Source organism: Peromyscus californicus, unplaced genomic scaffold (genome assembly GCF_007827085.1).
Source record: "Peromyscus californicus insignis strain IS unplaced genomic scaffold, ASM782708v3 Scaffold_4__1_contigs__length_199733344, whole genome shotgun sequence".
Lineage (NCBI taxonomy): Eukaryota > Metazoa > Chordata > Mammalia > Rodentia > Cricetidae > Peromyscus > Peromyscus californicus.
Genome location: NW_026294562.1, coordinates 45,952,448 through 45,971,469, shown reverse-complemented (window position 1 = coordinate 45,971,469; position 19,022 = coordinate 45,952,448). Strand labels below are relative to the sequence as shown.

General features: G+C 43.0%; 1 protein-coding gene across 1 annotated transcript in view; it reads left to right on the top strand.

Annotated features, from left to right (window-relative positions):
* LOC128124428 (guanine nucleotide-binding protein G(q) subunit alpha) overlaps positions 1-18,664 on the top strand; it is a 248,542-nt gene extending 229,878 nt beyond the window's left edge. The window contains exons 6-7 of the mRNA XM_052760671.1: positions 9,131-9,284; positions 14,428-18,664. Coding sequence (XP_052616631.1) covers positions 9,131-9,284; positions 14,428-14,618 — 345 coding nt within the window. The 3' untranslated portion in view covers positions 14,619-18,664. The remainder of the gene's footprint in view (positions 1-9,130; positions 9,285-14,427) is intronic.
* Positions 18,665-19,022: the final 358 nt, after the last annotated feature.

Genomic DNA, 19,022 nt, shown 5'->3' with positions numbered 1-19,022 from the left:
GGACCCGCAGGCAAGGACCAGCTCCCCCAAAGGTCTCCTCTGACTTCCACATGTACACCCACATTCACTTTCAGGAATATACATGCCCACAAAGATGCCACCCATATAAATTATTAAGATTTATCTCTTTGGACACAAGGCAAGTCAAATTCTCACCCCACTCCATCACCCATCCTGTTAGCCAAAGAACCATGGTGACACATCTGTAAAAGCATTTTAGGAGAAGACAACAAACACTGTACCACTGTCCTTCCTGCTCTCTCACCTTGATTTTCCCCAACTTAGACTGTCCCAGGACAGGAAACAGGAATGTAAACAATGTGTCAGGCACAGCCTGAAGTTCTGATACTTATAGATTGATCGTCTATGTCCTTTTCATTGTCCCCAGAGTTTCTGGCTCAGGTTTGTTCTCTGTAATCTTTGTCTACATATTCTCGAAGCCCGTTTCCATCTCCCCTTATCCAAAGTCTCAAACAGTTTTTCCAAGTTACTGCTCATCACCCATAGAACCAGGAAGAAAAACAAAGCAAACAAGATGATGCTCAGGCACACTTTGCTCCTTGACGGCCGACAGCACCTATGCAAGGTAGTGGTCTGCTGTGGCTGCATCCCCGAGCTAGCTACAAAAGGAAACTCAGCTGGCTTTGAGGGTGGCCTGTTGGGAAACAAAGTTTTGCAATAAGTGGGACTGCTATCTAGTTAGAGAGGCCTACCAGTACTGAGGTGAGGTGCTTCAATCTTAAGACTTCTTTAAATAATTTAGTACCTAATGTGTAAAATGACAAACTAATAAGAAAACACAAGATGACTCCAGCATACTAAGAATGCAAACAGAACACAAAAAGAGCAAAACCCACTGAACTCAGCAGTCAGTTCATGAAAAGAGAGCACTGCGGGTGAGCCCGTCTGTTAGAGCTGTAAACCTGGCCGTTGCTCAGAGAAAGTCAGACATTCACAGTGATCTGCAGCTTTTTCAATGTGCTGCTGTCCACTGTGGCATTGACACCCGCTGTACTCTAATGGGAAAGGATTTGGAAGGGATGGATGAAAGTCCTCCTAGAGGAACAGTGAGGTACACAAGTTCACACATGCCTGGGGTGTGTAAGCTAGTTTATGTCTTGCAGAAAGCCATTGGGTAGTCCTAATCAAGAGGTGGAAGATTGGCTGGTGTAGTCAGTGGTCACCAATTTCAGTTAAAATTACCACCCTGTCATTTCCTCTGCTTGTTGTTCAGCACAGTTCCAGCGGGGCAGGCTATCAGCAGGGGATGGCACACTAACTTGGTAGTCTGGTGGCAGAAGCATGGAGAACTCATTTTGTCTCCCTCATGCTCAAGGAAAAGAAGAACCACTGAGCTCTCCAGGAACCTCGTTGTTTGTTTTGAGTCCATTTTAGTCTAGTTCTAGCTAAACCTAGCAAAGAGGTATAGACTTCAGCAAGTGAAATATTTTTCAGGCAGATCGTCTAGGATTAAATGGCAGCTGTACTTTTTGGCCAGATCAATTCTGATTTCTTGGCACAGTGAGTGCTAATGAGTCCACAGTGCTCCAAGATTAGAGTCCACGCTTCAAGTGGCCACACTGTACAGGTCCATAGTTGTTCCTTTGGTTCTTTAATGACTGGTTCAGTGCAGCATCCTTGGACACTTGGTGATTGCTGAAGTGTCTTTATTTGAATGAAGACTCAAAGAATTTCTGATAGGTTGGAATTGTTGTATTTTAAACATGGCACGAAGAAATCAAACCATACAACAGGGCCTATATGGGAGGTTTATTGAGGGGAGGGGAGAGAAGGGGCAGAGACCCAGTCCCTGGGGATGAGAGCGAAGGAAGAGAAAGAGACGGGAGGTGGGCAAGGCCCACCTTTCATAAGAAAAGGTGGCAAATGTGCACAGGGGGTGCTCTTAGTGGCTGCAGCTGAGGTATATCCTGTCAGGACCCTAAGGGCAAGCCAGTACAGATGCCTAAATGCTAACAGGAATGATGAATATAGTGTTGTTTTTACTAAACTCTGGAGGTCTGTCTTTATCTTTGTGGTGTGAAATGTATGACTTTTCACATTAGTGCCCCTAGAAACAGAATCTGTAGCTGTCAACCAGAGGCTTGAAATACGGAACACTCTGGTCATCATTAGACTTAGAGTAAAAGAAGCAGCCAGTACTGGTGAGGGAAATACAGGCTCCTGGATATGTGGTGGAGGGAAGATGTTACACTCATGAGATAGTGCACAGGATTTCATTTTGAAGCATGACAGAAGAGTGTTTTAAAGGTGGTGGGGACAGTTGTTTGGGTTATGAAACACAGTCACACACAAGAGAAAGGAAGGAAAGGAGTTTGCCAGCAAAACTGTCCAAAGGTGGTGGTACAGGCAGGCGTTGATGGGAAACAGGATGGATAGGAGTGAACTGAAAAGTCAATACCATGTGTACAGGGGATGTTAAAGATATGAAGCAACTCTAGTAAAGAGTGTTAGGAGAAAAGAGGAGCTTCATGTAGACATTAATGCCAGGCTGTGGTGGTGCATGCCTTTAATCCCAGCACTTGGGAGGCAGAGACAGGTGGATTTCTATGAGTCCATGACCAGCTTGATCTACAAAATGAGTTCAGGACTGTTACACAGAGAAGCCCTGTCTCAAAAAAAAAAAAAAAAGGCTTTAGCTCACTGACATGTCAGCTTAGAAAAGGCAGGATATGTGACTGCTAAATTGAAAGACCAATGTGTTGTAAAATAGACTTTGAAAGGAGACTGTTGTTTGATCATGTGACTGAATTAGAATGCCAGAAAATTGTAAAGGAAGTGGTCTCTGAGTTCTAGGACTGCACAAATGCACGAAAGAAAGTCACATATTTTTCCAGCTGCTTCTTTTGTGTCCTGCTCTCCTTTGTCTCTTCTTGACCTATCTGTCCCTCCCAAGCCCCTCCCTCTCCCCTCCTCCCCTGCTTTTCTCCTGCAGTACACTGGTGTACCACACTTCACAGGGGCCCCATCTGTGACCTCATCTCTGCCTGAAGCCTTAGATGTTGAGGGAATAGGCAAATGTCTTCTGTCCCTTTGCCTCTCTACACATCCTGGGCGGCAGAATGTGCTGCACGTATACAAAGCTGTCATAATATGAAAACTTTCTGGAGCCATCTTCAGGCCTGCAGCCACACCTAATTTGATCTCAAATCATTGCTTGCCGAGATTTGCAAAGACTAGGGAAATCAGTGAGGAAACAATATATGATATGTGCAGCTGGGTTTGGGGGCCTGTCCTTTCTTACCCTCTTGTCTGATTTGGGTAGCAGAATGGGAGGTGGCTAAGGAACTAATTATTTCTTGTCCTAACTTCTTCACTGATGTAATGTGTTTGTTGTCTTCTCGGTTTTGTCTGGGTTGGGATTTGAGCATTTTCTGAGATTTTGGAGCTACCCACTTTAACATGTGGAGGATTTCAAAAGCATCCTCTCTCTGCCTGGGCAAAGTAGTAAGAGGCCTAGGTGACTTTGCAGGTCTTAGCAGTCAAATGTGCTACCATGTCAGGACCTCTTGGTGAGGCCACTTGTTTACTTTAAATATCTGGCTCAAAAGGAGCCAGTGAAATCTTTCCATTCTCTAGACTTGCACATTTACACATCTACACAGGATTCCAAATGCAGGCACACTCTGCCTGTCTGACCTTGTTCATTTAGATGGCCCTGGTGTTCTTTTCTAATGGAAAATGTGGGAAACATAATCACATCCATCTGTCTGCTTCTGGCATCAGGAGCTGACACTTTGGACCACTTACCCTCATGATTTCCAGATAGTACAGGGCATTGCTGTGGACCACTTACCCTCATGATTTCTAGATAGCAGGGCATCACTCTGGGCCACTTACCCTCATGACAGGTAGTGCAGGGCATCACTCTGGACCACTTACCTTCATGACAGGTAGTGCAGGGCATCACACTCTGGACAACTTAACTTCATGACAGGTAGTGCAGGGCATCACTGTATCCTAGAAAGCTTCATTAGGTTCTCTGGGCTCTATCCTACCTCCAGCAGTAGACCCCAGCTGTAAATAACCCACAGATGACTGTCAGCCCTCAGAAATGAGGGGATCTGATTTTCTACATGTCTTGTGTCTTTGGCATCCAGTTTTGTATTTACAAGCACTATTCTACTTATGTGAGCTATGTAATTCTGTATGCTTTATCAAGCTACTAAAATGGGCAAAATATGAGGGAGGCAGTTAGGTGACTTAGGCCACCACCTTGAGCTGACTGGGGCAGCAAGGGATAAAGGAAAGACAAACACCAGACAGAAAAGTTGGGATCCCGGAATCTCAGGTGGAGAAGCTGCAGGGCCCAGAAGCTCCGTTTGTGACACAGTTAACTGGGTGGTGGAGTTACTGGGTGCAGCAGAACAGGGAAGCTGGTTTAGCTCATCTTCATAGGAGCAGTCTGGGGTTGCAAACATCCAGCAGAAAGCTACAGTGGACATTTTCTACACACACTGTCAGTGTTATCACTCAGAACCAAGGAAGGCTTTGCCATCCCTCTGAGTGTCACCTGGTCAATGCTTTGCCACTGCTGTAGGGAGGAGGCACTGGGGTCCTCGCGTGGCCATGCCCATGTCAACACACATTCATTCAGGAATGTACTCTCTTCCTACAGATTTGTATCAGGTAAAAGAGTTATGGATCTTTTTGTCCACTTATTGTGTGTGTGTGTGTGTGTGTGTGTGTGTGTGTGTGTGTGTGTGTGTGTGTTGTTTTGTTTTGTTTAAAAACAACTCTGGGGCTGGAAGGATGGTTCAGCCATTAAAGGCCAAGCTCACAATCAAAAATACAAAAACACTTCTGTGAGAAAGAGCATGGGTGTATATTAGTGACAGAAGAATGAGATTAAAAGGCTATTAGAAGAGGTGTTCAAACCTTAGTTTGAAGCTGACTGTACAGAGAGAAGTACCAACTTATTGAAGAGGAATAGGAAAATACAGCCTTTGTCTGTAAAGTGGGCTGACATTAGACACAGTCCTGTCAGGCCTTTCAGTAACTATTCATGCAGACTTGGACCAGACTCCAGCCTGCAGAAAACCAGCTTCTAAGTGGGGTCTAGGGTCCAGTAAACATGCCCTGGCCTCTCCCTGGGTGAGAAGGATGTTTGCACCCAAGCCAAAAGGAAGGCTTTTTGGTGTACTACACCTCAGTGGTCCCCGCACCTCCAGGGTTGGAGATGGGCAGGATGTAATCACAGAGGTTGCTTTTGGACCCTTAGAGAGTGGCGTGCTCTTCCCAGACCCACCATGTTTGCACCATCCTTGCCCGCAGTACACAATGCAAATAAGGAGGAAATGTGTCCAGTACCCAAAACAGAGGATTTTCTTATTTAATGTACAAGTTCCTGAACTCAGAGCCCTGGGAAATGGTTCACTGGGAACACAGCCCCTTCAGATTTCCGAGTTTGTGTTTCTCTCACTCCACTTTTGCTCTCGGTGGTCCTTCATTCTGTCGAGCGTCAATGCAAAACTCCCTTCGCTCTTGAGCCTTCTCTGACTCACTCCTATCACGCCTTCCTTCCTATATGACCCCATCTCCCATGTGGACCGTGAGTCCTACGGTGGGATAGCCATCTTCTGCAGTTCCAGGCAGGGACTGTTGACAAGCACAACAGTGCCAGGTGGGAGAAGGAGTAAGGCCCAGAGGCCCAGAGGCCCAGGAAAGGATGGTGTGGGGAAGGGCACTTGACCTGGGCCTGAAGGATTAGGAGTTGGGTCAAGAACGTGCAGTCACATCTGCATGCTGGCAGTGACATGGGATCTCTTTATGGAGAAGAGCATTTGTGGAGGGGCTCAGATTGATAGGTATGTGCATCAGGCTGTCAAGCTGTGAATGCCAGGCTAGGACGGTGCTTTAGCCTGTAGTGTGTTAGGAGACTGCATTACAAAGCAGTACAATTAGAGGTGGTGAGGGGTGAGAACTCTCCTTGTGACTTTGAGCACTGCTCTGTCTGACAGCTACGGAAAGGAGATTTCTGGCCACACTATCCTGCTGCAATTATGGACATGGAGCTGGAGGCTTGGCCTCCATCAGGTCCAGAGCTAGGAGTAAACACCTCCAGCTCAGTACTACAACGTGGGCTGGGAAAGCCTTCACCGAGTCTAGATACCTGCAGTCAAGCACATGCCCTTTCTCTGTGACCTCAAAAGGAAGAAAGACCAGGCAGACCCTACCCTCATAGGCCCCTTCCATCTTCAGCTTTCAAAGCTACATGGCTAGGTTCAGAAGTAGTAGTTGAGTAACAAGCAATAAAAAGGTTCGTTGGGGCTAGGTGGAGGCCAATTCATCCAGTTAATGCAGGATACTTTGTCTGGCATAATGAAACCTGTACTGGGTCCTCTTTGATCCTCTTGGACATTTTCTAATAAAAACCTAAGAAAAGAGGGCTGTGAGATTATGCCACCCCACAGGCTGCTTTGTCTTCAGAGTGAACAGAAACTCAATTATTTTCATCATTGACCATGCACATCTCATTCATTGCTTTTCTTTGTTTTTCTCTTTGAACCTTCTGCCCTTACAAACTACAAAAAGCAAGAGCTGCATGCCTCTTGGGACATGCTGTTCCCTCCTAGGTTGGGTTTCGGAGCAGAGTCGATTATTCCTCATGCTCTGCACCTGTGGTTATTCCTCATGCTCACTCCCTTGTGAGTGGGGCTTGTGAACATCGAAGGCAGTGCACTTAGGATTTAGCTCTGCTCCAATACAGAGCACATCCTGGGGATGGGGTGTATAGGAGTAAAGTTCTGAAATAAGCCTCTTACCTCTTGGGAAAGAGGGAAAGAATAGAGCTAGCACTGTTAGAATGTTACTGTAGGACACACTCAGTGACAGTGTATTACAGCTCTAAAGGTCAGCCACTAGCACTTCAAGGCCAAGTCCATCACAAATGGCACCCCTTGCTGGAGCTTCAGCAGGATGGGTTCTTGAGCAGGCTCTGCTGCAGTGTGGCCTAAGAGCAGAAGACCTGAGTAGAATTACAGCTCTAAGGGACCCAGTGCTGGGCTGAGGAGAGCTTGTCCTGACAGTCCTCCTAGAGGCTTGGTATGGAACTCTCTCCCCAGATTCCACTGGAACCTGGGGGCTCAGTTCACACACCTTGTGCTCCCTAGGTCAGAGTCTAGCTGCTCGCCTTGAAGGGATGTGGAGCTGGAAAGACTCAGTCCGGGCTGTTGTTCCCTAGGAGCCCAGCAGCCCCTTCTGGAGAACTGGAAGGACAGAAGTGAGTCTTTCTAACAAATGGGCTTAACCATACTCAAAAAAGGCTTTACCCACCCTTTCTTTAGACAGTGTTCCTTTCAAAGCCACAGAATGGCTTGTTAGAACTTCTCCACAGGTAATCTCTCACCTAGGGATACTAGGCCCTCCTCAACCCACAGCAGAGTCTCTTCTCTGGCCTGTCAGTTCTTGGGGCCACTTTTCTCCAGTCTCAAAAACTTCAGTCTAAAATCTGAAGCTTCAGTAAAATCCTCGTATCTCATAGAATATAAACTCTGGTTATTAAAATTTAAGCAAGGCACATTGGCACATGCTTACAATCCCAGCACTCAGGAAGCTGAAGCAGGAAGATCCTAAGTTTGAGGCCAACCTGTACTTCATATTAAGACTGTCTCAATAGATAAATAAATAAAAAGATTTACCACTGGCTGTGTTAACCAGTAAAAGGCATGTAGACAATAAAATGTGTTTAATGGCATGCGGGTCAATTTTGTGAAAGAGAAATGTGTGCGTTGAAACGAAAACTTGTTAGAGCTGTAAAGTAATGCTTCATCAATGTTTACCTAAAATTGCTTGATTTGGCTGGGTATGGTGGGACATTCCTTTGTCCTAGCACCAAGGAGGTAGAGGCAGATGGATCTCTGTGAGCCTGGTCTACTTAAGTTCTAAACCAACCAGGGCTACATAATAGGCCCTTTCTCCAAAAAAAAGAAAGAAAAACTTAAATAAATTAATCATTTAAATTATTAAATTTAAATCATTAAATTATTAGGGGGGCTGATGAGATGGCTCAGAGGATAATGGGTGCTTGCCACCAAGCTTTTCCACCACACAGTGTAAAGAGAGAGTTGTCCTCTGACCTCTACACATGTGCTGTGCCATGGCATGTGAACACACTCACACACACGACACACACAATACTAAGAGCAGAAGCTGGTTGAGAAAGAAGCTGTGGGGCTCTGTGCTGTTTTGCTGATGAATATGAGGGGGTGACTTGACTCAGGGGTGCCCTCCATTAGCATCTTTGTGTATGCAAATATGCTGGCTTAATTTCTTGAGAAACCATTAGGGTTTCTGTCATCAAACTAACCTTGAAAGTGTTGCCCCTGGTAAGCACATTTATAAGTGCCACAAAAGAAATACTGTATTTTTTGCCAGGCAGAGTGATGCATACCTTTAAATCCAACACTAGGGAAGCAGAAACCGGTAGATCTATGTAAGTTCAAGGCCAGTACAGTCTACATAGTTCAGGCCAACCAGGGCTACACAGTGAAACTATGTCTTCAAAACAAATAAACAAAAGCTAGATTTTTGTTGTTTTCTACATAGTTGTGCATATGAAGAAAGATGGAGAAAGGACACCAAAGAACAGTGGTGATCCCAGGTATTGCTGACTCAGGAGTGTGTATATGTGCATGTCCATCATGGTGGTGGCACTCTAGATGTGCTTAGGGGCAATTAAGTAACTTTGAATGCTTAAAGCATAGTGACGCTTCAAATAAATATTATTTAGAAAATACAAAGTGAAGCCTGGCATTTGTGCTCAACTCATATCTTAAGTATTTGGTTATGATTGAATATTTTTGGTAGAATTTATTGCAATATGTCAGATACAGCCTTGTCATCTAGATCCTGATTACTTTCTTTTCAAGCCTAAGAAGTTATTTCAGCATATTTTTATTATTATTCTCTTCTGCTTGCTGAGCTGAGAGTTGGCATAATGAAAACAGTCAATGTGTGCCATGAATCATTTGCATATAAATCCATACAAGTTCAACTCAGGCTTTAAAAATCAGAAGCACACAGAAGATGGGCTGACTTAAGAAATTAGCCAGCTGACCAGTTGTATCATTAGTAATTCACTCCTTCTTTTTCTGATTTTCTTTTTCCACAGAACCGAATGGAGGAGAGCAAAGCACTCTTTAGAACAATTATCACATATCCTTGGTTCCAGAACTCCTCTGTTATTCTGTTCTTAAACAAGAAAGATCTTCTAGAGGAGAAAATTATGTATTCCCACCTAGTCGACTACTTCCCAGAATATGATGGTAAGTGGGCACCTTGTGCCAGCCTCACAGCTGAGAAAGACTGGTGCTGTTAACACTAGTGCCTAGAGGCAGCATGGTACAGTGCCTGGAACCACAGGGTCCATGATGGCAGGCATGCTAGAGAACAAGTTACTGTTCCCTGACGTATAATGACATAAAACATTTTATCCCTAATGTTAAAAGTTATGGGGAAAGCAACAAGTTCTCAGTTATTTCAAAATAACCAGCTCGGAGAATAAATAATTCAGTAGCCTTTTCTATTAGCCACTATCATTTCCAGTTTCCTTCTTTTTTATTTTGCTACCTACCCCTGCCTCTCTCTGGTAAGGAGCTCACTTCTGAAGTTGCTATACTGTATTATACTGTTGTTAACCATGACCAAGAAACTTAGAGAAGGTAGAGTCAGTCCATCATGATGGGGAAGCATGGCAGCAAGCTTCAGGCATGATGGCCTGAGGGGGGAAGCTGAGAGCACATCTCTAAAACACATGCCCAAGCAGAAAGATTCAGATGTGAAGCAAGACTTAATGCTCAGAGCCCGCCCCCACTGACTTCCTACAGCGGGCCACACATCCTAAGACCAAGTGTTGAAATATCCCAGTCTATGAAGGACATTCATATTCAAACTTCTACATATACTGAAGTTCAAATCCTAGTCTAGGCCCTTCCTATTTCTAGGATTCTATTTAGAGTCACTTGATTTTCCTGGTCCTTCAAGCCATAGCTATGAGATCTGCTTTATAGGCTAATAGAAAACAAATGTGTGACATTAGCGTGGTCCTTGAATGTCCAGGCAGCATTTACTTAGGGAGAACTTCACTAGCAGAAGTCCTAAGACTCATGTCCAAGTAAGGTATTTGACTAAACTGATTGCCATGGCCAAGAAAGGGAAGTCCCACCCTCCTTAGTGATTATTTAAGCACACTTGCTGTAGCACTCAGGGTCTGCAGCACTCACTTGCATTTGACTTTGCACTGTTTTCATCATTACAAAGTAGATCTCCCAGTTATACTGTATTGTTCTCAATGACAGGACATCAACCCTCTGAGGAAAATTGGTTGACTAATTGTATCCACTTCCAGCCTCCCAGCAGTCCCAAGCAGGGCCCCAAAATGACATCATCAACAAAGGAAATCTAAGGCATCTACACTATAGTAATTTTGTCCCTCCAAAAGCTCTCTAAGAGAGGTGACTCCTTGGAGATTAAAGATCCCTTTGGCTTCATAGCTTTCTCTGAAGGTTTAGGTGCCCTTTGCTCTGTATGCATTAGGGTCAGTGCTGGCCTGAGGAAGGGAAATGTAGCATGCTCAACAGCTGAAGTTTGCATCTCCAGTGCATGTGTATGATTGGCTGCACAGCCAGCCGTTTAGAGACAGGGACTTTTTTTTGTTCATATCTCTCCAAGTACATTTTCCTGTTTGCCTGGCTATTTTAAAAGAACAAATTCTGTCTTAGCCTAGACAGCATTTTCTCTTTGTTCTTTCTATTTTTCTCACTAACTCAGAAGCAAATGGTAAGTGCCTGAGATTGCCTCAGTGTTCTTAAGGAAGCTGTGGAAGGAAATGACTATATATGGTGTACCCGCTCCCCCTCAGTGGCGCTCCTGTAGACCACTCCTGCAAGCACATGGTCTGAGGACAGAAGCAAGAACCACCTGCCTCAGATAGAAACATGAATGCTTGCTTGTACACCCAGAAGGCAGCCTTAATTTCTCTTCAGAGTTGGTGAGTCAGTGGACAGTGGAGAGAGAACGGCTACACCATTTACAGCAGTGGCTCTGTGACCCCTGGGTTCCTGCTTGGGTACAGACAGATAGCAGTGCGCAGCCTCAGAGCAGACGCTGCCTGAGCCCAGCTGCTCACCCTCAGCCGTGTGCTGGCTGGCTGCACTGCAGTACCAGGTTTTCTGGAGTGGGTTTTTGCAAGACTGCCACTTCCTGAATCCTCATCACTACAATTTCCTGACAAAAAGAGCTTACTGTAAATGTTTTGGAATTTGAAGATGATTTTAACTGTTGTCTTCTGTAATGGACACATAATGTCTAAAGGAAGTATGGCCACAGCTAAATTTAAAAGGCAATGGTTTTGTTGTTCTCGAGAAGACAAAGTTGTTTCATGAAATCCAAAGCCCTTGGAAGATGAGCTAAGACTGGAAAAACTTTTGAGCACACTACAGTGATGTTTTGTAGTGCTTATTAATAGTAATGCTTATTTAGATATTATCACAGCTGCACATGTCTTCCTTGTGAGGTCTTAATCAGATGATTGCCATCTCTGTGTTTCTCATCAGGAATTGAAATGACTGTTTCCACATGGACTTGAACTCTGTAGAATTGTTCCTAGAGACTTTGAAATTCTGCACCTGCTGTGATGTCTATACCCATTTCTTTGTAGTCCTATGTGCTCCAATAACATAATTTATGCTTAAAACATAGCACACTGCAAGTGCACTTCAGTGACCTCGAATCTATTTCTTATGTTCTATAGAATAAACACACACAAAAGAGTTGGAGTCTTTTCCTTCCCTGACAGAAGAATAATAATAGTTGGGGAAATGGCAGCCTTCTCACACCCTGCCAGCCTCTTAGTCTCTGTTTTAAGTGTTCAGTGCTGCTGTGGAAGCAGTGAGTTCACAGTACATTGCTAAGGACAGAACGCTATTTCACATATGTAACACCTAGATACTAGCCCACTTTCATTTTTCATGTTGCTAGCCTTAGTCACCCAAACCTCAAAGCACTCTTGTTACTACTTGTACAAATGAGAAGACTCTACTTCCTAGCTCTTTGCTGCAGCTCCTGGCAGTGTGAGATGTGGGTATGAGCCCAAATCTGTAATAGGGTTATTCTGAAACTTCTCGAGTTGTCTGCCTGAGACTCGGTCCTTAGAGTTGGTTAGGCCTCAGCAGTGTTTGCTTACATAGAAAACGCACATTGTGATCCTGGGAGGTCTTGCCCAGGAGAAAAGAAGTGACACTTCCTTCCCTGGTCTAGAACTGACTTGTAACAGTGGAGAGAAACAGGTACACAGTGGCACAGTGCACAGTGTACCTGCTCAGCACCTGATGCTGTTTGGATATTAGTAATTTAGAAGGTTTAAACTCAAACTTGCCAAAATCTGTTTAAGTGTTAAACTGCTTGATTGATATATGATGTGATTGATCCTGCACACAGTTAGAAATGGTCTGGAACATGTCACATTGTTAGTTTTTAAATGTGATAAAAAATACCATACAGAACATTTCAATTATAATTTGAATATGTAAGTCATGACATAAATTACATTTAGGAAACTGCAGCTGTTGCCAGTGCGTCCACCACTCGAGCTAAGCAGTAACACCCCATTGTCTTCCCCGACGCATGCTGTCTCTACAGACTATATATAAGTCAAGTCACACAGTATTTGTCTGTGTCCAGCATGTTGATTTCAGAATGTGTTTTAAAATTTTATACATGTTAATGCCATCTATCAGAACTTCATTAACCACTTTTGGCTTATCCAGTCCAGTTGAGTTACTTCTATTTGCTATTGTGACTGATGGTACTGTACATTCACCTACGAAATGCCCTCCTTTCAATTCATTTAGAGTATGTTCGCCTGCTACATGAATTACTAGGTTATATGGGAATCACTGAACTGTTTTCCATAGTGCCGTACCATTTTGCCTGCCTACCAGTAGTAGAGTTGCAGACTTCACCTGTTGCCAAAGGTTGTTTTATCCCTTTTAAAATGATACAAGGCTAGTAGATGGGAAGACTACTTCATGATTTCACTTGGCATTCCCTAAATGAGTGTCAGAGTTAAGCATCCTGTGTGCTCATTGGTTATTTGTTACCTTATTTTGCAAGAATGTTCAAGTATTTTGTCCAGTTTTAATTAGGTTGTTTAATTTTTTGTTGATATATATGAGATCTTTATATATTCTGAGTGCTAAATCCTTATCAGGTATATGAATTGTATATATTTTTCATTTGATAATGGACTTTGATAACAATTTTTTTTTAATTTGGACAAGGTCCAGTTTATTTTTTCTTTTACTGCTTCTGTGTTTGGGTTGTATCTAAGAATCAACTACAAAATTATTATACAAGTGTGCTGGTTATTTTTTTTGTCAGCTTAAAAAAGGACCCTTACTTTTTGAGAAAAAAAAGTGGGGGGCATCTTGAAAAAAGGACCCTTACTTGAGAAAAATGCCTCCATCAGATTGGCCTGTAAGTGAGTTCAGAGTTCATTTTCTTGATTAATGATTGATATAGGGCCCAGCACACTTGGATGATGCCATCCCCAGGCAGGTAGTCCTGAGTTGTATAGAAAAGCAGGCTGAGCAAGCCATGAGGAATAAGCTAGTAAGAAGCACTACTCCATGGCCTCTGCATCAGCTCCTGCCTCTAGAATCCTGCCTTGAATTCCTACCCAGACCTTTATTCATAATAGATATAATCTGAAATATACTCTTTCTTCCCCAGATTGCTATGGTCTTGGTGTTTATCCCTGCAATAGGAAGCAAGCAAGGACAAACAATGTTTTGGTTTCATTTCAGTTGCTGTAATAAAATACGCTAACAAAAAGCATCTTGGAGAGAAAAAGGGTTGTGTGGCTTACGAGTCCCATGTTACAGTCCATCTTTGAGGAAATCAAAGCAGGAGCTCAAGCAGGTAGTCATGCTGCATCCATAGGCAAGAGCACAGAGAATAATGAAGCCTTGCTTGCCGCATTGTTTTCTCTTGTGTAGTTCAGGACCCCATGCCTGGGGAATGGTGCCCCCAACAATGGCCTGAGTCTCCATACATCAATTAACAATCCTCCACTGACATCCCCACAGGCTGACCTGATCTAGATAATCCCTCAACTGAGACCCCTTCTCGGGTGATTCTAGACTGTGGCAACTTGACATTTAAAACTAACCATCACAGGTTTCTAATTTTTCTAAACAAAACTATCATGGACAATGGATGAGGCATAAGAAACACCTTGTAAGCATAAGAAAGTACAAACCAATGCATATCATCACACAGTGAACTTAATAGAGATCTGGAATACAGAGTAGTCTTCATAGGGCATACACAATGGGTGCTGATTGAACAGATGAACAGTTGTGGAGTGGGCCACATGACAAACTTTGCTTCTCCTCTCTTGGCAAACAGGACCCCAGAGAGATGCCCAGGCCGCTCGAGAATTCATCCTGAAGATGTTCGTGGACCTGAACCCTGACAGTGACAAGATTATCTACTCCCACTTCACATGCGCCACAGATACCGAGAACATCCGCTTTGTCTTCGCTGCCGTCAAGGACACCATCCTGCAGCTGAACCTGAAAGAGTACAATCTGGTCTAACCGTGCCTCCCAGAAACCATTCTTCCCTTCCCCGTGGGCTGTTGAAGATAACCAAGAAGGACTGTATTCTGTGGGAAACAATTTGCATAATACTAATTTATTGCCGTCCTGGACTCTGTGAGTGTGTCCGCAGAGCTGTAGTAAATATTATGATTTTATTTAAACTATTCGGAGGAAACAGAATGCTGAAGTACAGTCCCAGCACATTTCCTCTCTTGTTTTTAGGCAGACCTTGACACCGGTGTATTTGAAATTTTCATTCATTCACTCACAGTATAAAAGCACTCCTGTCACATACATGAATTCGTTCTCTCTCTCTCTCTCTCTCTCTCTCTCCATTCCTCTCCATTCCTTTCTTTCTCCCTCCTCCTCTTTTCTATTGACCAAAAACAAAGCCGATGTTCCGAACTTCTTCCTGTTCCATCCTCCCTCTGATTTTACTTTCTCTCACATTACAAATGGCCTTTACCCTAGTTCCATTCTTGGTCAAGTTTCTTTCTCGAGTGATGCAGTCAGGACAGTGTCATTCGATTGCAGTCATCTTACATCAGCTTCATTTAATAGTGGTTCTGCTGAAGGCGTGTATGTATTAATTACTACTATGGTTTTAAATGTGTCTCTCTGGATGCACATCACATCTAGTATTCCTTTTTCAATACATACATATATATGTATGTATAATATATATATATTGTCTTGTCTCACCTGGACTAGGACAGTGGTACCCATTGATGGTTAAGAGTCATATATTTTAGGTGCAGACCTTCAGCCATAGCTGGATTGTTCAGAGAAATGTATGGAAGTCAGGGTGTGTGGGTACAGGCTGGGAAGGAGTCCATGCTTCTACAATCCATGTGCCATGTCCTTCCTCTCTCTTCCTTGCTCCCTTTTGTTTCTCTTTAGGTTTTTCACCCTCTCTGTAAACCACAGATGCCAAATGATATGCCAACAGACACTACATTCCCCGGCAGCCGCTGCCAGAGTCCTCCTGTAGCTCCTCATTTGGTTTGTTTTTAGCTTTCCTTCCCTCTTGCCCCACTTTGTGTTTGGGCCATAATTTTAAAATAATTTTTGCTATGTATATATGTTGCCAAAGCCAGATTTTTATAAGACAAAATAAATTAAGAATTTCAAGAGTATCAAAATGTAAGCATTAAGACCGCACAGTGAGAGGACAGCGTGCTATGGACCGGAAACACACATTGCCAAACAGTTGCTAACTCTGAACTGCTTCTCATGGTCCGTTCTTTTCTTTGCCCTTAAGGTCGGTGCCAGTGTCCAGATGAGCAGTGCAGAAACTACTCCTGTGGTTTGTCATGAGATCTGTTCATATCTCCTTACTGGCACCAGTATTATTAGCTCTTTATGTTTTTTCAGTTCGAGTGAGTCTGCCAGAACACTGGTTGACAGCATTATCCCCTAACCTTTGATTTGGGGGGTAAAAAATGGGCTTATTTACCATTTCAGGATCTTCTTGAACTGGTTGCTTGAACGCAAGGAAGATTTGTTCAAAAGTCACCAGTCAGTGTTCTGTCAAGCATGTATTTATGTAATGATCATACGAGGAGAGATGTTTGCTGTTCTCCATGTGCAATTTGTCAGCAGATGCAAACAGTGCTGAACGTGTGTGAATGAGCCTGTCAAGCAGCCCCCGTTGCTGTGTGATTTAAGTAGATTGTGATTGCTCTGAGGCTGCCAGGAAGTTAGACCACAATGCTGGTCTCATTAGTGCTTGGCACTAGTCTAAACTTCCGTTTCAATCACTTTTCTTGAATAACAAAGAGGAGAGAGAGTGAACAGCTTACTGTATGAGCACTGAAATTGCTGACTCGTAATGAAGTGTTCTCATGTTTTACTCTCCTGGCCCCAAACAACACAGCTTACTTTTTTATCCCTTGCTCTAGAAAGCACCTGTAATTTAACAGACTGCCTGTAGGAATAGTGCAATTATGAATGTTCTGATTGTTGTACATACATCTCTCTTGATATTGCAGCATCCATCATTAATTTTTTTGGCAGATTGAATGTGCTGTATTGATATGTATCTATGTAATTGTATTGTATGTCTTGTGGCTAATTCACATTTTGAATAATGTTATTTTATTTACTTTTTTAAGGGAGGAGAATGTAAATTTGTCAGTTTATTTCTGACTAGGGATATTTTTTTCCATTTAGAAAAGAAGAAAAAAAAAACCCTTACTATCGTACAGAGCGGTACTAGCATCGTGCTGTCTAAAATCATTTGCACATTCCCGAGTAGAGGTGTGCTGACCTAAGACCCAAAGGTAATTTCATAGCAAATACACAACATCCGTCGGAGCTTTTATACAAACACGGAGACCAACTTTGTAGACCTTTTGCCATTTGACCTGGGGTTGGAATATGAGCTTTTATACGATTCATATTCTTATTTGGCAAATGCACAGTTTAGCATTACCTCTCTGGTGGCCTTTATTAGAAAGGCAGTTTTAGAAGCTATTGTTATCCACTAAGGAGATGTTTTATCAGCTAGAGACCACTGCTTGCCTGAAAGGGCAACCTTAAATTTGGTGCAGCAAAAAAACAAAAAACAAAACAAAAAAAAGGAAAAAAAAAAAAAGAAAAGACAAAAAAAAGAAAAAAGTAACATTTGATGGCCTACGGTGTAGAGGGAACCTCATCACAGGATCGCAAGTGTTAACAGTCCTAGGGAACCATGCTATTCTATTTAACAGAGCCGTAGTAGATGTAGTTGAGTCCACCTGACCTCAAGCTCAGAGCTGCAGAGCAAAGCACGGAAAGGCCGCCGCCGCCACATTGTCTTTGGGAATTGGGGATGGGACTTGCTATGCAGAGTTGAAGTTTGTGGCTTCACTGCTCATCCTGGGGCGCATGACAGGATCCCTTCTTTTGAGAAAGGAAAACATTGATCACCCTAGCTGCAGTGATGCCTCGTCGCCTAATTGTATCCACACTAGTCAATGAAGCTAAAAACAATTTTTGTTGTTGTTTCTTGTTTGGGGTTTTATTGAAGGGGTGAGGGGCGGGAAGGGCTTCTCGGTTTTGTACAAAAACAAAGTTTACTCTCGCTCTCTGTTCTATTGTGATTGCAAGCGCTTTAAAGCTGTGCCACTGACTCCTGTTGTTGATGCTCTAGATAATGAAGGCTTGTGGTGAGTTTGGTGGTGACTTGGGCATGTCTTATTCAGAAGCAAACACAGAACACAGAACCCTTTCCTCAGCATACCAAGGCAAGCGGCCATCTCATGAGTCACTCAGCACATCGCAGTGTGCCGTTTACAGATGGTGTCTCCCCTTTGTGTGTGATGCGGCAGCTCCCACCCACAGAGAATTTCTATTTGTAAATTGGAGGTTTATATTATGCCTTACAGAGCTTAATTAAGAAGTCTGTGCCTCATATCTGAAACAAAGGGAAAAAACACACCCGTGCAAAAGTCAGTAAGTCCCATAGACTGTTGGATTTTCCTTACTATTTCCTTAGGAAGAGCTCTGTTGAATGTCCTGAGTAGCTGGGAAATTCTTAGGAACTTGCATATGTTGTTTACTGGCAGGAGGCATCCACAGGCGATATTTAAAAAACACCTGGAACGAGGGGGCTTGGGGGTTTTGTTTTTGTTTCATTTAATTTAGATTACATTAGCAGGCCTAATAGTTTTAAAAGGTAATTCAGCCAAAGGGCAATTTACTTTTTGTACTTCAGACTTATATTGATTGTCAAGTTGTACGAATTGTAATTTAAACATTTATACTGCCACATGATTGTAAATTTTAGTTGTCTTAAGTGGGATTTGGTGAAAAGCTGTTTATGCTGGATTTGGGTCAAAATGACTTGATTATTTGCAAAAAAATAAAAATAAAAATAATGACGGGAAGAAAGGGCTGCATAATAAGATACTGCAAGACTCAGATCTTGGTTGGAAATTCCTCAGATCCCTTCAGATGAACCCCGATGCCCCTTTGTTTTTAGTTTCTCAGAACGAATGAAGTGAAATATAGCAGAATGTTAACCCATATAAAAATAAAGTGTACCCAAATATTGTAATGTATATTGCTGCGCTTCTTAAAATTAAATAAGGGTTTCAAGCCACTCAAGTGGTAATTAACAGCATTCAATTGATACAAATAAGGTGTGCTTGGGCGTACATTAATATTTCATTCCAAAGAGAAATCTTTGGTTAGAAACACATACAAAAATGGAAGCTAATAATGTGTGTTTATCTGTCTTTGCACACTTCCAGCATATGCAGCATTACTAGATGTCCTGGTACTTGTATCTTTGGGATTCCATTTGGGTTCTAGACAATTAGGAGAAATAGATGGCTTGGTTGCTTGTGATGTGGCAGAGGTTTGGGGAGCCAGACACCTGCCATTCCACAGATTGCTTGCTGAGCCTCTACACTCTGT